Raw genomic sequence first — 26,581 nt, 5'->3', positions numbered from 1 at the left:
GAATTCCTGAAAAGTTCCCCTCACAGACAGCATAGTAAATGTACTGTGCACCAACCACATCATGAAGCCTCTACAGTGTCCCTCAAACAATATGATGTTCCTACAATTCCCCTATACATATTATGAGGCCCCCTCAGTGAATCTACACACAGTATAATGTCCCCATAGTTTCCCCACGCACATAAGGCTTCAACAGTGACCCCAGCACAGTAGGATTACCCTCAAAGTATGATTACCTCCACAGTGACATACTCCCAACATTATACTGCCAGCACCTCATAGTATTGTGCCTAAAGTGACCCCAAGCGATCATAGTGTGTCACCTCAGTTCCTCCCCCACTGTATTATGCTTCAACACAGTACAATTCCCCCACATTATAATGTCCCCTCAGCATTATGTCACTACACAGTATGCTTCTCCCAAATGTATGATGCCCCCCACAGTCCCAGTTGCCCTATACACAGTAGGATGGCCCTGCACAGCACACTGCCCCTTTTCTTGCCCTATAGAATCGATCTGGTTATGTCATCACATCTGCTCTCCTGAGATTCAGATGCACAGGCCGAATGGTGGAAGCGGGAGCCAATGGCTGTGCAGTTCGCCATTGCATTCAACAGTATATGCATCCTAACTGTACCATTGAAGTCAAATTGCTGAACCTGCAGGCATCATTCACCGAACTCACTGGCCCCATTGCAATTGAGTGCCGCTATTAGCAGTAGGCCACTGCCTGAATGTGCGAACACAAAAAAATGAACAATTCAGTTAGTCTAATCGCTTATGCCTAAAATTGTGAGTCCTCATTATTCATTATGACACAGTTTGGTGCTTCCATTGAATGCAAGCAAAGAGTAGCGCTCTCTCTTCCAAATAAAGCTCATTCTACAGGTGACTACCCCCAAAAATACGCAATGGCTAACCTGTGCGTAACTCTGAATAAAAAATAGGCCATCAGGAGACTATGGGTCCGGTAACAAAGCTCTGTGTAGTAGAGATCCATGATACAATCATGAGGAATATCTATCAAAAAACAAAACGTATAAGTGCCATAAAAATTGTATTTTTATTAAGTATAGATTCTTAAAAACAAATTAAAATGTCAGAGGCTGCAATGCCAAATAGAAATCTCCTCCCTCATTTCTGTTTATCGGCCTAACCACTCGTTATGCTCTGCAAGCGACTTTTGACTAACCTCTGCACTAATCCGTACCTCCCACTCCCGGCTCCAAGACTTCTCTCGCATTGCACCAATCCTCTGGAATGCTCTATCCCAAGAAATTAGGACTATCCACAATTTGCAAAGTTTTAGGCACTGCTTCAAAACGCATCTTTTCAGAGCATCCTATCACGTTCGCTAATCAAAGTCTTTTCGTGTGTGTGTGTGTCCCATTCACTATCTACAGTTAGGTCCATATATATTTGGACAGAGACAACATTTTTCTAATTTTGGTTATAGACATTACCACAATGAATTTTAAACAAAACAGTTCATTTGCAGTTGAAGTTTAGACTTTGAGCCTTCATTTGAGGGTATCCACATTAAAATTCGATGAAGGGTTTAGGAGTTTTAGCTTCTTAACATGTGCCACCCTGTTTTTAAGGGACCAAAAGTAATTGGACAGATTCAATAATTTTAAATAAAATGTTCATTTCTAGTACTTAGTTGAAAACCCTTTGTTGGCAATGACTGCCTGAACTCTTGAACTCATGGACATCACCAGACGCTGTGTTTTCTCCTTTTTGATACTCTGCCAGGCCTTCACTGCGGCAGTTTTAAGTTGCTGTTTGTTTGTGGGCCTTTCTGTCTGAAGTTTAATCTTTAACAAGTGAAATGCATGCTCAATTGGGTTGAGATCAGGTGACTGACTTGGCCATTCAAGAATATTCCACTTCTTTGCTTTAATAAACTCCTGGGTTGCTTTGGCTTTATGTTTTGGGTCATTGTCCATCTGTAGTATGAAACGACGACCAATCAGTTTGGCTGCATTTGGCTGGATCTGAGCACACAGTATGGCTCTGAATAGCTCAGAATCCATTCGGCTGCTTCTCTCCTGTGTCACATCATCCATAAACACTAGTGACCCAGTGCCACTGGTAGCCATGCATGCCCAAGCCATCACACTGCCTCCGCCGTGTTTTACAGATGATGTGGTATGCTTTGGATCATGAGCTGTACCACGCCTTTGCCATACTTTTCTCTTTCCATCATTCTGGTAGAGGTTGATCTTGGTTTCATCTGTCCAAAGAATGTTCTTCCAGAACTGTGCTGGCTTTCTTAGATGTTTTTTAGCAAAGTCCAGTCTAGCCTTTTTATTCTTGATGCTTATGAGTGGCTTGCACCGTGCAGTGAACCCTCTGTATTTACTTTTATGCAGTCTTCTCTTTATGGTAGATTTGGATATTGATACGCCGACCTCCTGGAGAGTGTTGGTCACTTAGTTGGCTGTTGTGAAGGGGTTTCTCTTCACCATGGAGATTATTCTGCGATCATCCAACACTGTTGTCTTCCGTGGGTGCCCAGGTCTTTTTGCATTGATGAGTTCACCAGTGCTTTCTTTCTTTCTCAGGATGTACCAAACTGTAGATTTTGCCACTCCTAATATTGTAGCAATTTCCCAGATGGGTTTTTTCTGTTTTTGCAGCTTAAGGATGGCTTGTTTCACCTGCAAGGAGAGCTCCTTTGACCGCATGTTTACTTCACAGCAAAACCTTCCAAATGCAAGCACCACACCTCAAATCAACTCCAGGCCTTTTATCTGCTTAATTGGGAATGACATAACGAAGGGATTGCCCACACCTGTCCATGAAATAGCCTTGGAGTCAATTGTCCAATTACTTTTGGTCCCTATAAAAACAGGGTGGCACATGTTAAGAAGCTGAAACTCCTAAACCCTTCATCCAATTTTAATGTGGATATCCTCAAATGAAAGCTGAAAAGTCTGAACTTCAACTGCATCTGAATTGTTTTGTTTAAAATTCATTGTGGTAATGTCTATAACCAAAATTAGAAAAATGTTGTCTCTGTCCAAATATATATGGACCTAACTGTATTTGAGAATAATCCTCCATTAAACTCCACCACTCCCAACAGCACCACTAATACTGGCTGGTGACTACCTCTTTTATCTATCCCCCCACTCCCTCAAGATGGCTGGACCATCATTGTAAATAACACCTGTACTTTGTGTCTCCCCCACCTCATTGTAGATTGTAAGCTCTCACAAGCAGGGTCGTCTTATTTTACTTTAATTATTGTATTATTTTAAACGTAGTTATTTATCACTTGTGTATGAACTGCTAAACTGTAAAGCACTGTGGAATATGTTGGTGCTATATAAATAAAGATTATTATTAGTAGTAGTAGTATTATTAAAGTGCAAGAGATCCTAATTAGTATTAGACCACAGTAGAGTTACAGGCAAGTCTGTATAGATATATACAGTTGTGCTTAAAAGTTTACATACCCCAGCAGAATTTTTGCTTTCTTGATCTTTTTTCAGAGAATATTAAAGATAACAACAAAACTTTTTCCCCACTCATGGTTAGTGGTTGGGTGAAGCCATTTATTGTCAAACTACTGTGTTTTCTCCTTTTAAATCATAGTGAGAACCCAAAATATCCAAATGATCCTGATCAAAAGTTCACATACCCTGGTAATTTTGGCCTGATAACATGCACAGAAGTTGACACAAATGGATTTGAATGGCTACTAAAGGTAACATCCTCACCTGTGACCTGTTTGCGTGTAATCAGTGTGTGTGTATAAAAGCAGAGAGAGTTTCTGGGATCCCAACAGACTCTTGCATTTTTCAACCAGCCATTGACGTTTCTGGATTGTGAGTCATGGGAAAACAAAAGAATTGTCAACGGATCTACAAGAAAAGGTAGTTGAATTGTATAAAACAGGAAAGGGATACAAAAAGATCCAAGGAATTGATAATGCCTGTCAGCAGCGTTCAAACTGTGATTAACAAATGGAAAATCAGGGGCTCTGTACAAACAAAACCACGGTCATGTAGACCAACAAAAATGTCGTCCACAACCTTCAGGAAAATTGTTTGAGATGCAAAGAAAAACCCACAAATAGCAGCAGCTGAAATACAGGACTCTCTAAAAACTTGCGGCGCGGCTGTTTCAAGATGCACAATAAGGAGGCACTTGAAGAAAAATGGGCTACCTGGTCGAGTCGCCAGAAGAAAGCCATTACTGTGGAAATGCCACAAAGTATCTTGCCTACATTATGCAAAACAGCACAGAGACAAGCCTCAAAACTTCTGGAGCAAAATTTAACTTTTTGGGCACAACCATAAACGTTACATTTGGAGAGAGGTCAACAAGGCCTATGATGAAAGGAACACCATTCCTACTGTACAGCACAGAAGTGGATTGCTGATATTTTGGGGATGTGTGAGCTACAAAGGCACAGGACACTTGGTGAAAGTTGAAGGAAAGATGAATGCAGCATGTTATCAGCAAATACTGGAGGCAAATTTACACTCATGAGCCTGGAAGCTGCACATGGGATGTGCTTGGACGTTCCAACATGACAATGATCCAAAACACAATGCCAAGTCGACCTGTCATTGGCTACAGCATAACAAAGTAAATAATCGGCAGTGGCCATCTCAGTCTCCTGAGCTCAATATCATTGAGCCACTCTGGGCAGATCTCAAGCACACAGTTCATGCTAGACAGCCCAGGAATTTACAGGAACAAGAGGCTTTTTGCCAAAAAGAGTGGACAGCTGTACTATCTAAATAAATAAAGAACCTCATCCACAACTACCACAAAAGACTTCAAACTGTCATTGATGGTAGAGGGGTCAATATACGGTATTAAGAAATGGGGTATGTGAACTTTTGATCAGGGTCATTTGGATGTTTTGTGTTGTCATTATGATTTAAAAAGAAAACACAGTAGTTTGATTATTGTGAAACTACTGTGTTTTCACCAAACCACTAAACCATGAGCGGAGAAAAAGTTTTGGTGTTATAGTATTATTCATATTCTCTGAAAAAGGACCAAGAAAGCAAAAATTCTTCTGGGGTATGTAAACTTTTCAGCACAACTGTATGTGCAGCGCCCCAGAGACCTGGTTGTTGCAGTATGGCGCTCTGCCGCTAAGGGGAGCAGCGGTACGTCTGATGGCACTAAGGAGTTCTCCTGACCAGGTATCACCAGAACACATTACACTTCACACTCCGGCCACTAGGGGGAGAAAAAGGCTTTATTTATTGGGCCACTCCTCACACTGGTAAAACTAGGGGCTGGGGAGGAAGTTAGTTAGAAGCTGACTGGATTGGAACCAGGCAACATCCCGTGGCAGGGGGTGTTGCAGGGAGAAGGCACAGGGGGGTCCCTGTCGGGCGTGGGAACCTGGCAGGTGCCTAGCAAACAGAACAGAACGTAACGGAACCGCGCCTGCACACCCTGCGGCGGTATCCAGGAGAGAGACACGAAGGGAAGGATATTGTGGAACAGTGTAAACGAGATCAGCACAAAGGAGAGCCAGTAAAAGTCGTGCCGAGAGAGACAGGCAACATCTTACTGAGGCGCGTAGTCGGTGGCCGGATCACCGTAGGAGTAACTGACTTCAGGCCTTACTTCAAATTCCACTGGACAGTTAATCATAGGTTGGCTGTCTACCTTCTACACCTACGAAGACATAGGGGGCAACTGTTGTGAATTCTGTGGCTGAATTCACTCCTGTGGTCACAAGTGGTACTGCAGCTTCTGAGCTTCCTCCCTCAGGTGTTCTGGTGAGCTCGTTAACTGCTTCATTACTTAACTCCGCCTGATGCTGCTATCCTTGCTCCTTGTCAATGTTTCAGTGTTGGATCTGAGCTTCTCCTGATTGTTCCTGTGACCTGCTGCTCTGTATAGCTAAGTGCTTTTTGCTTTTTTTTGTTGCTTTTTTTCTGTCCAGCTTGTCTTTTGTTTTGCTGGAAGCTCTGAGACGCAAAGGGTGTACCGCCGTGCCGTTAGTTCGGCACGGTGGGTTTTTTTTTTGCCCCCTTTGCGTGGTTTTGCTTTAGGGTTTTTTGTAGACTGCAAAGTTCGCTTTACTGTCCTCGCTCTGTCCTAGAATATCGGGCCCCACTTTGCTGAATCTATTTCATCCCTACGTTTTCTCTTTTCATCTTACTCACAGTCATTATATGTGGGGGGCTGCCTTTTCCTTTGGGGAATTTCTCTGGGGCAAGTCAGGCCTATTTTTCTATCTTCAGGCTAGCTAGTTTCTTAGGCTGTGCCGAGTTGCCTAAGTAGTTGTTAGGCGCAATCCACAGCCGCTTTTAGTTGTGTTTAGGATAGGATCAGGTGTGCAGTCTACAGAGTTTCCACGTCTCAGAGCTCGTTCTTGTATTTTTGGGTATTTGTCAGATCACTGTGTGCGCTCTGATCGCTAAGCACACTGTGTTTCTGGATTGCCTTCATAACACCTGTCATTAGCAAACATAACAGGCAACATTGGGAGAGGGGCGTCTCTAGGGTCCCGGAAGACCTCCAAGCCTTCCCGTCAAACGGGTGGCGTCCTAGCCATATCATATCTGGGGGACGTTAGAAACTAGTAACATCTGGAACCAAAGAACGAGAGAGAGAGAGAGCTGTAGAGAACGAACGAAGGAGAACAGCAGTTGTGAGGACTATTCCGAATGCTCAGCAGGGTAGGACTACAACACACAGGCGCTATTGGTAGGCAACGATTTCCATCTGCGAGGGAAACTATGGATGTGCCCATCGGACCGGCCGGTCTCTGATAGCCCGGTTGAACGTGCTCTGGACTGAGGATATTGAAGCCTTCAGTAAAGAGGTAAAGAGACTGCAACCTTGTGTCCTCGTTATTGCCTGCACCTCACACCATCACCATCTACCTTACTGGGAAGCCCTGGGGACATACTTCACCTGTGGGAAGGTATACCATCCAGCTGCCATTCCATCACCCCAGCGGACCCCACAGCAGCGTCGGTCACCCTGACCGAACACCACAGGTGGCGTCACGAATCCCTGACAGACTGTACTATCACCTTTATTGGACGCCCCTTAGCAGGGTCACGACCGGGTCCAGCCACCGTGACAACCGCATAGCTGAGTAGAAAGGACCGGTACGGAGTGACTTGTGGCCCTGTGTCTGGGGGCGATCCATATGTATAGGAGCTCATTTGTTTTAACAGGCCCAAAGCAGTTGTTATGGCTGTTTTCTCCAACACCATTGGGTAACTATCTATTTTGCATTGTGTATGGAAACTTGCTCTCCTAATAAGAATTCTAGGTTCTACGCATAAGTATTTGTTTTAATTCCCTGGTTTCCTGCAATACAAACCAGACTCATATTAAGCATCCTGTTTAAGCAAAATCATAAAAAATTATGCTAAAGGTTAACAAATAGATTATAGAACAATACAGAATCACACACTACTACAATGCCTGCATTCCACGGCCAACTGGTACCATATCCCTAATACATAAATATTCTTTGAATTATTGCAGTAAATTCTTTTCAAAATACACTTTCTAGAGCACTGGAGAATATAAATTCTGGGCCGATGACCTGCCATTAGCAGTCTAAATTTTTGCCTATATGGCACTGGCTATTAATAAATTTGCAGGGTTAGGGTTCACTCACACTGGCGTGTGTTCTGTCATGTGAGAGAGGCCTGGATGTCTTCCTGGAGCAGAACAATATTGTATCATACAATTAGGTTCTGTAGAAGGACGTAGATCTGGGGATTTATTATGATGGAATATAGGCTGAACTGGATGGACAAATGTCTTTTTTCGGCCTTACTAACTATGTTACTATGTTACTATGTTACTATGTGAGGGAATCTGGACGATTATTCTAATTACACTCGGCTAAAACTCTGTTAGAGTTTGATACAAATGTAATCTGAATGTGATCCTATTCTTTCACAGCACCTTCTCCATGGTCTCTGTGCTCGTACATCAGATTGCACTCAGATGACCGTATCCAACAAATGTGTTAGACCGCACCCAATACTGACACCGTCTCCATGGACATCAGGGCACTCGTCCACACCAGGGGGTCCGTCCCAGCAAGAGAGTCCACAATCGAAGTATAAAAAGGACAGCGCCACACCAGGAAGTGACAGACAGTAACTTTCTTTATTCTGCCTCCTGCGGCGATGTTTCGGTCCGTGGACCTTTTTCAAGCACAGTACAATCCCAATTCAACCACCATTCAACCACCATTTTATACCATTAGACACACCCACATGGTTAACGCACAACCAATGGGAGTGCCCTGACATCATGGAAAAACAACAATATTACAAACATTATACAAAACAATAAAAACAGTATACAATGCGAAACAACCCGTAACCAACCTCCCCATACACAGGAAAATCCCCCTTGATCACCAACTGACTAATTCTTCCCAACTGCCTAGCAACTGCATAGCAACTAACTCCTCCTCCCGACCAGAGAGAGCAGCTCCCCTTAAATCGGTGTAGAGCTCCCCCTTCTGGCCTTGAGTCAGAACGGTGTGGTATGTGCTGATTACCTGTCAAAAAGGAATCCTCCATCACTTCCAAGAGTGACATCACTCTCCCCGTGAGGAAAGCAATGCCACTGTGACAACCAGGACCCTGGGGTCAACATAGATGTATATTCGGATCATGTGAATCCATACAAGTCTATGAGTGTGTGTGAAACATCAGACTGCACTCAGATGTCATCTGAGTGCACAATCGAAGTATAAAAAGGACAGCGCCACACCAGGAAGTGACAGACAGTAACTTTCTTTATTCTGCCTCCTGCGGCGACGTTTCGGTCCGTGGACCTTTTTCAAGCACAGTACAATCCCAATTCAACCACCATTTTATACCATTAGACACACCCACATGGTTAACCCACAACCAATGGGAGTGCCCTGACATCATGGAAAAACAACAATATTACAAACATTATGCAAAACAATAAAAACAGTATACAATGCGAAACAACCCGTAACCAACCTCCCCATACACAGGAAAATCCCCCTTGATCGCTCTCCATATCATTAACCCCTTAGTGACAGAGCCAATTTGGTACTTAATGACCAGGCCAATTTTTGCAATTCTGACCACTGTCACTTTATGAGGTTATAACTCTGGAATGCTTCAACGGATCCCGCTGATTCTGAGACTGTTTTTTCGTGACATATTGTACTTCATGTTAGTGGTAACATTTCTTCGATATTACTTGCGATTATTTATGAAAAAAACGGAAATATGGCGAAAATTTTTAAAATTTAGCAATTTTCAAACTTTGTATTTTTATGCCCTTAAATCAGAGAGATATGTCACGAAAAATAGTTAACAAATAACATTTCCCACATGTCTACTTTACATCAGCACAATTTTGGAAACAAAATTTTTTTTTGTTAGGGAGTTATAAGGGTTAAAAGTTGACCAGCAATTTCTCATTTTTACAACACCATTTTTTTTTAGGGACCACATCACATTTGAAGTCATTTTGAGGGGTCTATATGATAGAAAATAATGAAGTGTGACACCATTCTAAAAACTACACCCCTCAAGGTTTTCAAAACCACATTCAAGAAGTTTATTAACCCTTTACGTGCTTCACAGGAACTGAAACAATGTGGAAGAAAAAATTAACATTTAACTTTTTTTTGCAAACATCTTAATTCAGAACCATTTTTTTTATTTTCACAAGTGTAAAAACAGAAATGTAACCATAAATTTTGTTATGCAATTTCTCCTGAATACGCCAATACCCCATATGTGGGGGTAAACCACTATTTGGGCGCACCGCAGAACTTAGAAGTGAAGGAGCGCCGTTTGACTTTTTCAATGCAGAATTGGCTGGAATTGAGATCGGACGCCATGTCGCGTTTGGAGAGCCCCTGATGTACCTAAACAGTGGAAACCCCCCCACAAGGGACACCATTTTGGAAACTAGACCGCTTAAGGAACTTATCTAGATGTGTGGTGAGCACTTTGAACCCCCAAGTGCTTCACAGAAGTTTATAATGTAGAGCTGTGAAAATAAAAAATCGCTTTTGTTTACACAAAAATGATCTTTTCGCCCACAAATTTTTATTTTCACAAGGGTAACAGGAGAAATTAGACCACAAAAGTTGTTGTGCAATTTCTCCTGAGTACGCTGATACCCAATATGTGGGGGTAAACCACTGTTAGGGCGCACCGCAGAGCTTGGAAGAGAAGGAGTGCCGTTTTACTTTTTCAATGTAGAATTGGCTGGAATTGAGATTGGACGCCATGTCGCGTTTGGAGAGCCCCTGATGTGCCTAAACAGTGGAAACCCCCCACAAGTGACACCATTTTGGAAACTAGACCCCTTAAGGAACTTATCTAGATGTGTGGCGAGCACTTTGAACCCCCATGTGCTTCACAGAAGTTTATAACGTAGAGCCGTGAAAAAAAAAAAATTGCATTTTTTCTACAAAAATGATCTTTTGCCCACAAATTTTTATTTTCACAAGGGTAACAGGAGAAATTAGACCACTAAAGTTGTTGTGCAATTTCTCCTGAGTACGTCGATACCCAATATGTGGGGGTAAACCACTGTTTGGGCGCACCGCAGAGCTTGGAAGAGAAAGAGTGCCGTTTTACTTTTTCAATGTAGAATTGGCTGGAATTGAGATCGGACGCCATGTCGCGTTTGGAGAGCCCCTGATGTGCCTAAACAGTAGAAATCCCCCACAAGTGACACCATTTTGGAAACTAGACCCCCCATGGAACTTATCTAGATGTGTGGTGAGAACCTTGAATGCCCAAGTGCTTCACAGAAGTTTATAATGCAGAGCCGTGAAAATAAAAAATATATTTTTTTTCCACAAAAAAGATTTTTTAGCCCCCAAGTTTTTATTTTCACAAGGGTAACAAGAGAAATTGGACCCCAAAAGTTGTTGTCCAATTTGTCCTGAGTATGCTGGTACCCCATATGTGGGGGTAAACCACTGTTTGGGCACACGGCAGAGCTCGGAAGGGAAGGAGCGCCTTTTTGGAATGCAGACTTTGATAGAATGGTCTGTGGGCATTATGTTGCGATTGCAGAGCCCCTGATGTACTTAAACTGTAGTAACCCCCCACAAGTGACCCCATTTTGGAAACTAGACCCCCCAAGGAACTTGTCTAGATGTGTGGTGAGAACTTTGAATGCCCAAGTGCTTCACAGAAGTTTAGAATGCAGAGTCGTGAAAATAAAAAATATTTTTTTTTTCCACAAAAAAGATATTGTAGCCCCCAAGTTTTTATTTTCACAAGGGTAACAGGAGAAATTGGACTGCAATAGTTGTTGTCCAATTTATCCCGAGTACGCTGATGCGCCATATGTGGGGGTAAACCACTGTTTGGGCGCACGGGAGAGCTCGGAAGGGAAGGAGCGCCTTTTTGGAATGCAGACTTTGATAGAATGGTCTGTGGGCATTATGTTGCGATTGCAGAGCCCCTGATATACCTAAACTGTAGTAACCCCCCACAAGTGACCCCATTTTGGAAACTAGATTCCCCAAGGAACTTATCTAGATGTGTGGTGAGAACTTTGAATGCCCAAGTGCTTCACAGAAGTTTAGAATGCAGAGTCGTGAAAATAAAAAATATATTTTTTTTTCACAAAAAAGATTTTGTAGCCCCCAAGTTTTTATTTTCACAAGGGTAACAAGAGAAATTGGACCCCAGAAGTTGTTGTCCAATTTATCCAGAGTACGCTGATGCCCCATATGTGGGGGTAACCCACTGTTTGGGCGCACGCCAGAGCTCAGAAGGGAGGAAGCACCATTTGACTTTTTGAGCGCAATATTGGCTGTCGTGTTTGGAGACCCCCTGATGTACCTAAACAGTGGAAACCCCCCAATTCTAGCTCCAACCCTAACCCCAACACACCCCTAACCCTAATCCCAACCTGATCCATAATCCTAATCACTAACCCTAACCATAATCACAACCCTTACCCCAAAACAACCCTAATGTCAACCCTAACCATAACCCTAATCAAAACCCTAAATCCAACACATCCCTAATCCTAATCTCAACCCTAACCCTAATCCCAATACACCCCTAATCACAACCCTAACCTTAACCCTAATCCCAAACCTAACCCTAATCCCAAGCGTAACCCTAATGCCAACCCTAACCCTAATACCAACCCTAATCCAAACCCTAACCCTAATCCCAGCTCTAACCCTAACTTTAGCCCCAACCCTAGCCCTAACTTTAGCCCCAACCCTAACCCTAGCCCTAAGGCTACTTTCACACTTGCGTCGTTTGGCATTCCGTCGCAATCCGTCGTTTTGGACAAGAAACGGATCCTTGTTATGTTTGCTAATGACAGGTGTTATGAAGGCAATCCAGAAACACAGTGTGCTTAGCGATCAGAGCGCACACAGTGATCTGACAAATACCCAAAAATACAAGAACGAGCTCTGAGACGTGGAAACTCTGTAGACTGCACACCTGATCCTATCCTAAACACAACTAAAAGCGGCTGTGGATTGCGCCTAACAACTACCTAGGCAACTCGGCACAGCCTAAGAAACTAGCTAGCCTGAAGATAGAAAAATAGGCCTGACTTGCCCCAGAGAAATTCCCCAAAGGAAAAGGCAGCCCCCCACATATAATGACTGTGAGTAAGATGAAAAGACAAAACGTAGGGATGAAATAGATTCAGCAAAGTGAGGCCCGATATTCTAGGACAGAGCGAGGACAGTAAAGCGAACTTTGCAGTCTACAAAAAACCCTAAAGCAAAACCACGCAAGGGGGGCAAAAAAAAAACCCACCGTGCCGAACTAACGGCACGGCGGTACACCCTTTGCGTCTCAGAGCTTCCAGCAAAAACAAAGACAAGCTGGACAGAAAAAAAGCAACAAAAAAGCAAAAAGCACTTAGCTATACAGAGCAGCAGGTCACAGGAACAATCAGGAGAAGCTCAGATCCAACACTGAAACATTGACAAGGAGCAAGGATAGCACCATCAGGCGGAGTTAAGTAATGAAGCAGTTAACGAGCTCACCAGAACACCTGAGGGAGGAAGCTCAGAAGCTGCAGTACCACTTGTGACCACAGGAGTGAATTCAGCCACAGAATTCACAACAGTACCCCCCCTTTAGGAGGGGTCACCGAACCCTCACCAGAGCCCCCAGGCCGACCAGGATGAGCCGCATGAAAGGCACGAACAAGATCGGAAGCATGAACATCAGAGGCAAAAACCCAGGAATTATCTTCCTGAGCATAACCCTTCCATTTAACCAGATACTGGAGTTTCCGTCTAGAAACACGAGAATCCAAAATCTTCTCCACAATATACTCCAATTCCCCCTCCACCAAAACCGGGGCAGGAGGCTCAACAGATGGAACCATAGGTGCCACGTATTTCCGCAACAACGACCTATGGAATACATTATGTATGGAAAAGGAGTCTGGGAGGGTCAAACGAAAAGACACAGGATTGAGAACCTCAGAAATCCTATACGGACCAATAAAACGAGGTTTAAATTTAGGAGAGGAAACCTTCATAGGAATATGACGAGAAGATAACCAAACCAGATCCCCAACACGAAGTCGGGGACCCACACGGCGTCTGCGATTAGCGAAAAGTTGAGCTTTCTCCTGGGACAAGATCAAATTGTCCACTACCTGAGTCCAGATCTGCTGCAACCTGTCCACCACAGAATCCACACCAGGACAGTCCGAAGACTCAACCTGTCCTGAAGAGAAACGAGGATGGAACCCAGAATTGCAAAAAAATGGAGAAACCAAGGTAGCCGAGCTGGCCCGATTATTAAGGGCGAACTCAGCCAACGGCAAAAAGGACACCCAATTATCCTGGTCTGCAGAAACAAAACATCTCAGATATGTTTCCAAGGTCTGATTGGTTCGTTCGGTCTGGCCATTAGTCTGAGGATGGAAAGCCGAGGAAAAGGATAGGTCAATGCCCATCCTACCACAAAAGGCTCGCCAAAACCTTGAAACAAACTGGGAACCTCTGTCAGAAACAATATTCTCAGGAATGCCATGCAACCGAACCACATGCTGAAAGAACAAAGGTACCAAATCAGAGGAGGAAGGCAATTTAGCCAAGGGCACCAGATGGACCATTTTAGAAAAGCGATCACAGACCACCCAAATGACTGACATCTTTTGAGAAACGGGAAGGTCAGAAATGAAATCCATCGAAATATGTGTCCAAGGCCTCTTTGGGACCAGCAAGGGCAAAAGCAACCCACTGGCACGAGAACAGCAGGGCTTAGCCCTAGCACAAATCCCACAGGACTGCACAAAAGTATGTACATCCCGTGACAGAGATGGCCACCAGAAGGATCTAGCCACTAACTCTCTGGTACCAAAGATTCCAGGATGACCAGCCAACACCGAACAATGAAGTTCAGAGATAAGTTTATTAGTCCACCTATCAGGGACGAACAGTTTCTCTGCTGGACAACGATCAGGTTTATTCGCCTGAAATTTTTGCAGCACCCGCCGCAAATCAGGGGAGATGGCAGACACAATGACTCCTTCCTTGAGGATACCCGCTGGCTCAGATAAACCCGGAGAGTCGGGCACAAAACTCCTAGACAGAGCATCCGCCTTCACATTTTTAGAGCCCGGAAGGTACGAAATCACAAAGTCGAAGCGGGCAAAAAATAACGACCCACGGGCCTGTCTAGGATTCAAGCGCTTGGCAGACTCGAGATAAGTCAAGTTCTTATGATCAGTCAATACCACCACGCGATGCTTAGCTCCTTCAAGCCAATGACGCCACTCCTCGAATGCCCACTTCATGGCCAGCAACTCTCGATTGCCCACATCATAATTACGCTCAGCGGGCGAAAACTTCCTGGAAAAGAAAGCACATGGTTTCATCACTGAGCAATCAGAACCTCTCTGTGACAAAACCGCCCCTGCTCCAATCTCAGAAGCATCAACCTCGACCTGGAACGGAAGAGAAACATCTGGCTGACACAACACAGGGGCAGAACAAAAACGACGCTTCAACTCCTCAAAAGCTTCCACAGCAGCAGAAGACCAATTAACCAAATCAGCACCCTTCTTGGTCAAATCGGTCAATGGTTTGGCAATGCTAGAAAAATTACAGATGAAGCGACGATAAAAATTAGCAAAGCCCAGGAACTTTTGCAGACTTTTCAGAGATGTCGGCTGAATCCAATCCTGGATGGCTTGGACCTTAACTGGATCCATCTCGATAGTAGAAGGGGTAAAGATGAATCCCAAAAATGAAACTTTCTGCACACCGAAGAGACACTTTGATCCCTTCACAAACAAAGAGTTAGCACGCAGGACCTGAAAAACCATTCTGACCTGCTTCACATGAGACTCCCAATCATCTGAGAAGATCAAAATGTCATCCAAGTAAACAATCAGGAATTTATCCAGATACTCACGGAAGATGTCATGCATTAAAGACTGAAACACAGATGGAGCATTGGCAAGTCCGAACGGCATCACTAGATACTCAAAATGACCCTCGGGCGTATTGAATGCAGTTTTCCATTCATCTCCTTGCCTGATTCTCACCAGATTATACGCACTACGAAGATCTATCTTAGTGAACCAACTAGCCCCCTTAATCCGAGCAAACAAGTCAGATAACAATGGCAAGGGATACTGAAATTTAACAGTGATCTTATTAAGAAGGCGGTAATCAATACACGGTCTCAGCGAACCATCCTTCTTGGCTACAAAGAAGAACCCTGCTCCCAGTGGTGATGACGATGGGCGAATATGTCCCTTCTCCAGGGATTCCTTCACATAACTGCGCATAGCGGCGTGTTCGGGCACGGATAAATTAAATAATCGACCTTTAGGGAATTTACTACCAGGAATCAAATTGATAGCACAATCACAATCCCTATGCGGAGGTAGAGCATCGGACTTGGGCTCTTCAAATACATCCTGATAATCAGACAAGAACTCTGGGACCTCAGAAGGGGTGGATGACGAAATCGACAAAAATGGAACATCACCATGTACCCCCTGACAACCCCAGCTGGATACCGACATGGAATTCCAATCCAATACTGGATTATGGGTTTGTAGCCATGGCAACCCCAACACGACCACATCATGCAGATTATGCAACACCAGAAAGCGAATAACTTCCTGATGTGCAGGAGCCATGCACATGGTCAGCTGGGCCCAGTATTGAGGTTTATTCTTGGCCAAAGGTGTAGCATCAATTCCTCTCAATGGAATAGGACACCGCAAAGGCTCCAAGAAAAACCCACAACGTTTAGCATAATCCAAATCCATCAGATTCAGGGCAGCGCCCGAATCCACAAACGCCATGACAGAAAACGACGACAAAGAGCATATCAAGGTAATGGACAGAAGGAATTTGGACTGTACAGTACCAATGACGGCAGACCTAGCGGACCGCTTAGTGCGCTTAGGACAATCAGAAATAGCATGAGTGGAATCACCACAGTAGAAACACAGACCATTCAGACGTCTGTATTCCTGCCGTTCAACTCTAGTCATAGTCCTATCGCACTGCATAGGCTCAGGTTTAACCTCAGGCAGTACCGCCAAATGGTGCACAGATTTACGCTCGCGCAAGCGTCGACCGATCTGAATGGCCAAAGACAAAGACTCATTCAAACCAGCAGGCATAGGAAATCCCACCATGACATCCTTAAGAGCCTCAGAGAGACCCTTTCTGAACAAAGCTGCCAGCGCAGATTCATTCCACTGAGTGAGTACTGACCATTTCCTAAATTTCTGACAATATACTTCTATATCATCCTGACCCTGGCACAAAGCCAGCAAATTTTTCTCAGCCTGATCCACTGAATTAGGCTCATCGTACAGCAATCCGAGCGCCAGGAAAAACGCATCGACACTACTCAATGCAGGGTCTCCTGGCGCAAGAGAAAATGCCCAGTCTTGAGGGTCGCCGCGCAAAAAAGAAATAATAATCAAAACCTGTTGAATAGGATTACCAAAAGAATGAGGTTTCAAGGCCAGAAATAGCTTACAATTATTTTTGAAACTTAGAAACTTAGTTCTATCTCCAAAAAACAAATCAGGAATAGGAATTCTTGGTTCTAACATAGATTTCTGATCAATAGTATCTTGAATTTTTTGTACATTTATAACGAGATTATCCATTGAAGAGCACAGACCCTGAATATCCATGTCCACACCTGTGTCCAGAATCACCCAAATGTCTAGGGGAAAAAAAAAAAAAAGTGAACACAGAGCAGAAAAAAAAAAAAAATGATGTCAGAACTTTTTCTTTCCCTCTATTGAGAATCATTAGTTTGGCTCCTTGTACTGTTATGTTTGCTAATGACAGGTGTTATGAAGGCAATCCAGAAACACAGTGTGCTTAGCGATCAGAGCGCACACAGTGATCTGACAAATACCCAAAAATACAAGAACGAGCTCTGAGACGTGGAAACTCTGTAGACTGCACACCTGATCCTATCCTAAACACAACTAAAAGCGGCTGTGGATTGCGCCTAACAACTACCTAGGCAACTCGGCACAGCCTAAGAAACTAGCTAGCCTGAAGATAGAAAAATAGGCCTGACTTGCCCCAGAGAAATTCCCCAAAGGAAAAGGCAGCCCCCCACATATAATGACTGTGAGTAAGATGAAAAGACAAAACGTAGGGATGAAATAGATTCAGCAAAGTGGGGCCCGATATTCTAGGACAGAGCGAGGACAGTAAAGCGAACTTTGCAGTCTACAAAAAACCCTAAAGCAAAACCACGCAAGGGGGGCAAAAAAAAACCCACCGTGCCGAACTAACGGCACGGCGGTACACCCTTTGCGTCTCAGAGCTTCCAGCAAAAACAAAGACAAGCTGGACAGAAAAAAAGCAACAAAAAAGCAAAAAGCACTTAGCTATACAGAGCAGCAGGTCACAGGAACAATCAGGAGAAGCTCAGATCCAACACTGAAACATTGACAAGGAGCAAGGATAGCAGCATCAGGCGGAGTTAAGTAATGAAGCAGTTAACGAGCTCACCAGAACACCTGAGGGAGGAAGCTCAGAAGCTGCAGTACCACTTGTGACCACAGGAGTGAATTCAGCCACAGAATTCAAAACAGATCCTGCAAATGTGCCCGCAGGATGCCTTTTTTGCCCATAGACTTGTATTGCCGACGGATCGTGACGGATGGCCACACGTCGCGTCCGTCGTGCACTGGATCAGTTGTGTTTTGGCGGAGCGTCGGCACAAAAAAACGTTCAATGAAACATTTTTTTGTACGTCGCATCCGCCATTTCTGACCGCGCATGCGTGGCCGTAACTCTGCCCCCTCCTCCCCAGGACATAGATTGGGCAGCGGATGCGTTGAAAAACTACAGCTGCTGCCCACGTTGTGCACAATTTTCACAACGTGCGTCGGTATGTCGGGCCGACGCATTGCGACGGCCCCGTACCGACGTAAGTGTGAAAGAAGCCTAACCCTAAATTTAGCCCCAACCCTAACCCTAAATTTAGCCCCAACCCTAACCCTAAATTTAGCCCCAACCCTAACCCTAGCCCTAACCCTACCCCTAACCCTACCCCTAACCCTAACCCTAACCCTACCCCTAACCCTACCCCTAACCCTAACCCTACCCCTAACCCTACCCCTAACCCTACCCCTACCCCTAACCCTACCCCTAACCCTAACCCTACCCCTAACCCTACCCCTACCCCTAACCCTAGCCCTAACCCTACCCCTAACCCTACCCCTAACCCTAAGTTTAGCCCCAACTGCTGTTCTTCTGCCGGCCGGCAGATGGAGACAGATGGCGGGCGCACTGGGCATGAACCCGCCATTTTCTTCTGCCGGCGGCCAGGAGGAGCAGCAAGAGGATTCAGGGACCTAGGTGAGTATGCTAGGGTCCCCGAATCCCCCTATTTCTCTGTCCTCTGATGTGCGATCACATCAGAGGACAGAGAATTACACTTTACTTTTTTTTTTTTTTGCGGTCGCCGGTAAACAGTTAATTACCGGCGATCGCAAAACAGGGGTCGGTAATACCGACCCCGATCATGCTCTTTGGGGTCTCGGCTACCCCCGGCAGCCGAGACCCCAAAGATTCTCCCGGTGCCGGCCGGCGGGCGCACTGCGCATGCGCCCGCCATTTTGAAGATGGCGGCGCCCACCGGGAGACACGAGGAGCATCGGGGGAGCTAGGTGAGTATTGGGGGGCCACCTGGGACCCCTTTTCTCTGTCCTCCGATGTGCGATCACATCGGAGGACAGAGAAATTAAAAAGAGATCGCTTTTTTTTTTGCGATCGCCGGTAAACGGTTAATTACCGGCGATCGCAAATGCGGGGTGGGTTAAAAACCCCCCGAATCATGTTCTCTGGGGTCTCGGCTACCCTCGGCAGCCGAGACCCCGGAGAAAATCGGCCTCTGGGGGGCGCTATTGACTTTTTCCACAGCGCCGTTAATTAACGGCGCTGTGGTTTAAGTACCCTTAGCGGCCGCCGTTAAAAGGCGTATCGGCGGTCGCTAAGGGGTTAAACACTCCATAGATCACATATAAACACTCCCAGCTACATAGATGTAAACATACCACCCCATCCAATAGAAGACATGCATCGGTGGTTGCCATGGCTCCATAGGTGTGCCCAGGGTAAGCTCTGCTCAATCAGAAAACAGCGCCGGCCACATGTGACCGCACCGTACCTGACATGCAGCGCCCATCCCCGCACAGACTCACGGGCCCCCGCCACCATTGCGCATGTCCTAACGGCAGATCCGCCCACCAACATCCCACTCCAGGGCTTCTGTGTGCATCAACGGAGTCCACTTATGAGCGCTATATTCCCAACGCCCAGTACTGCGCAGGTCCGGGTAACCTCCCCTACTGCACATGACCGTACATGGCAGCCGCACAGCATAGTCTCCAACAGGCACTTCAGTGCGCATGTCCGCGGCATAACCGCTATAGTCCAGCTGTATATATATATAAAAAAAAAAATCCTCTCCATGTCTCTTCAGGATATAGTAGTGCACATATCATAGCGCGTCCATGTAAGGTCCATAATCCATGTGCAATTGCAGAGGAGTAACGCCACCAGGACCATATGTAAATGCCGACCATAAATGTCAAATGGATAGAGTAGGTATGTTGCCGGATATACTAATAAACAAGGTACTCAAAGGCATCCTCTTAATCCTTGGACCCTGTAATGATAGATTAGAAAAGAGAGACCTGTTCCGATCGCATAATGTGCATAGTCCTCACATATACAGCGCTACGGGTCACCATATGGATAGCGAAGCCTATTACAATTGACCATAGGTATAGTGCATACAAAATATTTAATTAAACTCCTATTCTAACAAAAAGCAATAACTCACCCCAAAGGGTCATGGAGAGTTTACATTTGAACAGGGGACAATTAGTACCAGGGATTCCCAGCCCGTCTCCCATACTGGTACTAGCCCAGCCTCAAGTTGCTTACAAGACCACAATGGAGGTCAGGGCTAGGATCAGCAAACATAAAAGCACTATAAGAACTCGACGTGTTGAACTCCCGGTACCTAGGCACTTCCATGATATGGGACACTCAGTCAATCAGCTTAGATATAGAGTTATAGATGATGTTCCTGTGCTCAGACGTGGTGGGGATCGGGTTTCTCTCTTGAATAAGAAAGAGTTAAAATGGATATTTGAACTCGATACGCTATCTCCGAGGGGCATGAATATTGAGTACCAGCAGAGTATTTTTCTCTAGCATCCTTTGGGTTAATTGTGGTTCCTCATTGGTGTATTGTTTTTAATCACTGTTTTTATTATTGTATGCGATATGTGATTCAATATTTCCCATAACTGCATTTCTCCATCTCCCCATACTATATGTGGTAGCCGGTATGCCCACACTTCTCTATGATAAGAGGTATGCTATTGTGAATATGTGCAAATGGCCAATTCTAGGCTGAATGTGCCTGCCCTCAGGAGATTGCAAATGTTAAGCAACTTGAGGCTGGGCTAGTACCAGTATGGGGGACGGGCTGGGAATCCCTGGTACTAATTGTCCCCTGTTCAAATGTAAACTCTCCATGACCCTTTGGGGTGAGTTATTGCTTTTTGTTAGAATAGGAGTTTAATTAAATATTTTGTATGCACTATACCTATGGTCAATTGTAATAGGCTGCGCCATCCATATGGTGACCCATAGCGCTGTATATGTGAGGACTATGCACATTATGCGATCGGAACAGGTCTCTCTTTTCTAATCTATCATTACAGGGTCCAAGGATTAAGAGGATGCCTTTGAGTACCTTGTTTATTAGTATATCCGGCAACATACCTACTCTATCCATTTGACATTTATGGTCGGCATTTACATATGGTCCTGGTGGCGTTACTCCTCTGCAATTTACACATGGATTATGGACCTTACATGGACGCGCTATGATATGTGCACTACTATATCCTGAAGAGACATGGAGAGGATTTTTTTTTTATACAGCTGGACTATAGCGGTTACGCCGCGGACATGCGCACTGAAGTGCCTATTGGAGACTATGCTGTGCGGCTGCCATGTACAGTCATGTGCAGTGGGGGAGGTTACCCGGACCTGCGCAGTACTGGGCGTTGGGAATATAGCGCTCATAAGTGGACTCCGTTGATGCACACAGAAGCCCTGGAGTGGGATGTTGGTGGGCGGATCTGCCGTTAGGACATGCGCAATGGTGGGGCGGGGGCCCGTGAGTCTGTGCGGGGATGGGCGCTGCATGTCAGGTACGGTGCGGTCACATGTGGCCGGCGCTGTTTTCTGATTGAGCAGAGCTTACCCTGGGCACACCTATGGAGCCATGGCAACCACCGATGCATGTCTTCTATTGGATGGGGTGGTATGTTTACATCTATGTAGCTGGGAGTGTTTATATGTGATCTATGGAGTGTTTAATGATATGGAGAGCGATCAAGGGGGATTTTCCTGTGTATGGGGAGGTTGGTTACGGGTTGTTTCGCATTGTATACTGTTTTTATTGTTTTGCATAATGTTTGTAATATTGTTGTTTTTCCATGATGTCAGGGCACTCCCATTGGTTGTGGGTTAACCATGTGGGTGTGTCTAATGGTATAAAATGGTGGTTGAATTGGGATTGTACTGTGCTTGAAAAAGGTCCACAGACCGAAACGTCGCCGCAGGAGGCAGAATAAAGAAAGTTACTGTCTGTCACTTCCTGGTGTGGCGCTGTCCTTTTTATACTTCGATTGTGCACTCAGATGACATCCGAGTGCAGTCTGATGTTTCACACACACTCATAGACTTGTATGGATTCACATGATCCGAATATACATCTATGTATGTTGACGTATAAAACTTCCCAAAAATATCATAAAGTTACATAACTGCTGTGACACCCCAGGGTCCTGGTTGTCACAGTGGCATTGCTTTCCTCACGGGGAGAGTGATGTCACTCTTGGAAGTGATGGAGGATTCCTTTTTGACAGGTAATCAGCACATACCACACCGTTCTGACTCAAGGCCAGAAGGGGGAGCTCTACACCGATTTAAGGGGAGCTGCTCTCTCTGGTCGGGAGGAGGAGTTAGTTGCTATGCAGTTGCTAGGCAGTTGGGAAGAATTAGTCAGTTGGTGACGGACAGCAGACTGGAGCAGTCTGAGGCAGAAGGATGGGTGTTGGGGGGCTGTACAGCCTGAGGTGCTGTAGCTCCTAGATAGCGAGATAAAGAGGGAAGAACAGCCTTTAGCTAACATGCCGGAGAGCGAAGCACAGGAGAGTGACAACAAGGGAGAATAGCTGAGACTGGGCTACCTCCCTGATAGCGCGCAGATACCGGTAACCAGAAGACCGAGGTTGTGTCATACTCTAAGAGGCACAGCAGAAACCGGTAGGACAGCTACATGTAATGTGTCCACCCTAATTCCCAGGAGACACAGTGATACATAGAGCCTGGGTCACGATAGAGACCCTGTGAAAAGGCTCGAGTCATCTGTCATATGGGTTTGTGTCCCACTTCATTAAAGGACAGAGATAACTGAGAGGACCTTGCTAAGAAGCCATAGGCAGTAAGGGACTACAACAAGCGCTAGAAGGAAGGCTTTTAACTTCACCTCATAAAGCTGGACTCTGAACTCGCTTCTAAGCCGGCCGGACCCTGCCTGTACCTGTGATCTGGTGCCCTGGACAGTGGCTGCCTGCTACCATCAGTAAACTGGGTAAAAAGACTGCACAACTGGGTCCTTCATTCTTTACTGCACCACTCACCATCTTCCATCTATTCACCGGGAGTCCTGGGGATCTACTTCACCTGTGGGAAGTTATACCATCTGGCTGCCATAACATCACCCCAGAGGACCCCTTTAAGCAGCGTTGGTCATCCCTGACCGAATACCACAGGTGGCATCACAAACTTTCTTTATTTCAAAAACCCTTTAAAGACATCCCTTTAACATGGACACCCAGGGCCACAGACTGGGTCGTCGCCACCGTGACATAACCCTTTAAGTAACGGACCCGGTGCCGAGTACCCCACTGCCCTGACGGGCGACTCTACTACTACATCTACCATTTCCTTATATGTACCATAATTTTTTTTTACCTAGTCTAAATACTTCTGATATCCTGAATCTGTTTGTTTTATTGTCCCTACACCTCTCTCTTCACAGTTCAGTATTTGCTTAGTATTTTACCTCAGTATTTTGGAGCCAAAACCAGGGGTGGAACAATCAGACGGAAAGTGGAATAGAAACTCATCACCACTTCTGTATTTATCACCCACTCCTGGTTCTGGCTTACATATACTGAGGTAACAAACTGACCAAATACTGAACTTGTGAACATGGTCTTAGTAAGATATGGGTTACTGTTTCTTGCATGTAAGTCTTATTAGCCAAGGAGTCTGTCCTTCTTTACAATCTTGTGAGTGTCCTGATCAGGGTCTTAAGCAGTCGCGGGTTATAATTGAAGCACAAGAAAGGAGCTGACAACATTCGGAAGAAATACCTGATAAGAAAATCAACTGCATTCATTTTTATCTTACATGACAAATGGAGGAAACTATTTTTTTTTCCAAGCTTCATCTTTAAAAGTCTGCCAAATTTAATTTTAACAGAATTTTACAAATCTATATTAATATAAGAATGAAAAGGAGAGTCAAAATGTTTAGCGTTAGATACAGTATTCAACCAATTGTATATTCTTTCCCAAAAAAATTATGGGGACCCTGTCCTTTTCTCATGCTAATAGCTGTAGCTCTTATGTTAAGAGGAACAATTTACGGTAATTTGTTACATGAACATTCATACATTGCATTGTTATTGTGCTGATTTTCCAGACATTTTAACATTTTTGAGAATTCTGGATTTTTTTTCTGTTTTGTTGTTTCCTGTTTTTATTACAGCTTGTTCTTTATGTGACATTTTTTTTAACATAACCCATAAGAGGAAAAAAACGGAATACAGAGATTTAGAAAATGCACATATATCTACTTTTGGTATGTTTGCACAAAGCAGAGGTGTACTGAAAATCCAATCCACACTAAGCAGGCTATTTCTTCAGCAAGCAACAAATTTACAAGGTGAGAATATACCAAGAGGAATATTTTTTAAGTTCAGAACTTTTAAAGGTACAATTGTTGCATTGATAGTTTGTACCCCCTATATGTATTCCAGTTATATATATATATATAAAAGTCAAGAAAATATTTTGTTTCCAAACTATAACTATTACAATAATCAAAGTTTCCAAATCATGGAAAATTACAAACGGCATATAAACTAAGAAGATACTGTAATAATAACATATATAAATATTGCACACAACTCCCCCAATCAGTGTTATATTAATATGATTATCAATGACTTAATATTTACTGACTTATTATTTCAATATAATCTTCTTATCCAATGAAAAGACATGTTGAAGTTCAATGATACAGACAATGTGGTTGAACTGGTAAAATGGGAAATTATGGATGCATATGAATATACGGTAGAATAAAGGTAAATCAGTCCGGTTTAATCAAAGTAGTTATATGAACTGGATCTCTTTCCTTTTCTGCTATAGTATAATTCATGCTTTATACAATAATAGTAATACCAGTCACTAAAAGACAAAATACATGTGAGGCCTGGATCTGATCATTAGACATTCTAGCAGCTACACGTACAACCCGCATCGATGCTCTTACCAACAAAGTTGTCTGGTAGGGTTGTAAAGCACGTCATGTTCTTTGGCTCAGCATAACACGTAAAGTTCTGATGAACTGTGATGTTACCCATATCCAACGTAGGAATCTACTGTATGACAAGTAGGTCCTAGTCAATCATGCAAGAACTGAGAAGGTGAGTAGGTTTCAGTGGCAGACTGAATGAGTTAGTCTACATCCCTAGTGCACGTTGGTTGTGTCAAAGGAAACATGAGTGTAGCACATTTCCTGCATTTATACTCAGAGCGAACAAGCCACTTCTTATCTCAGGACACCACACAGTTCCTGAGACATGGAACCATTTCCTTCTCGTCATTTCCCCAGTTGCACTGAATTTACTCTAAACAATGCATAATTCCATGGCATTCTCAACATGCTGGACGTACACTTACTGTACTTCTATAACCAGTGGACAACAGGCTGTGATCTCGAAGGTCCTCAGACACGACTCTAATTTACTGTCTTTTCTCTGGGTGTATGAAGTGGCCCTCAATAGTGTAATGAGGAGATTGAGTAAATGAGATGAAGGAGCTGCAGTGTGAACGTTTACAATGGATGACCTATAGCATTCCATTCCCGAAATAACCAGCTTCCTTTGTTTACTGTATAATCCAGTGTTCCCACATATCTCTTCCTTATCACGTCTCCTTACAAATGTTAACTTTCCCTTATCTCATATGTGACTAATTGTAAATTCAGAATCACCATTTATTACTATCAACATTTTCATATTATTACTAATATTTTGTATACAAACAGTCCTTCCATTTTTTTTTTTTTTTTTTTGATTGGCAAACAAATCCTGAAAAGGCTTGAGAAACCACTGACTATTCATTGATAAATTAAATGCATAAAATGTTAATTTTAAATTAAATGGATTTAATGGGGATTGCAATATCATTCAAAAGTTTGGAAACACCTGGTCATGCAGTGGTTTTCCTTTTTCTTTTCATAAAGGAAACAAGTGGTATAGAAACACAATTGAAACAAATCAGTATATGTGTACCAAATTAAGTGTTTATTCATAGGATCCTCAAAGAATCCCCCCTTTTACTTTGATAACAGAATTACATAACCTTGGCATTCTCTCAAGCAACTTCATCAGGTAGTCACTTGGAAATGCTTCGACTAAATAGGTATGACTAATTAGCAGTTAATTTGTAGAACCACCGACTTTCAAAAAGTGTTTGCGACCTTCACTGTTGAGCCTTATTTCACAATTGACATCTGCAATTTGTTACCATCTTTTCAGTTATCCATTAAAAGGTATCAACCACTGAGGACTCTCAATTCTAAATATTCACAATTGTAGTAAGACAAAATGTAGAAAAAACCCAACTAAGTAACGAGAAAGAACCTAAGATAAAAGCAAAACCAATTTGTATGGTACCCAACGTTTGTAGTTCACCTCATTATGTGTCAGCAGATGTCAA

The 26,581-nt window shown here is 44.0% G+C and overlaps 1 protein-coding gene across 1 annotated transcript in view; it reads right to left on the bottom strand.

The window, feature by feature from the left end:
• Positions 1-25,335, bottom strand: part of MYCT1 (MYC target 1) — a 110,599-nt gene extending 85,264 nt beyond the window's left edge. The window contains exon 1 of the mRNA XM_069769178.1: positions 25,131-25,335. Coding sequence (XP_069625279.1) covers positions 25,131-25,221 — 91 coding nt within the window. The 5' untranslated portion in view covers positions 25,222-25,335. The remainder of the gene's footprint in view (positions 1-25,130) is intronic.
• Positions 25,336-26,581: the final 1,246 nt, after the last annotated feature.

This window comes from Ranitomeya imitator, chromosome 5, assembly GCF_032444005.1.
Source record: "Ranitomeya imitator isolate aRanImi1 chromosome 5, aRanImi1.pri, whole genome shotgun sequence".
In the NCBI taxonomy this organism is placed as follows: Eukaryota; Metazoa; Chordata; class Amphibia; order Anura; family Dendrobatidae; genus Ranitomeya; species Ranitomeya imitator.
Note: the sequence above shows the minus strand (reverse complement) of the source record. Positions and strands in the feature narration are given on the sequence as shown.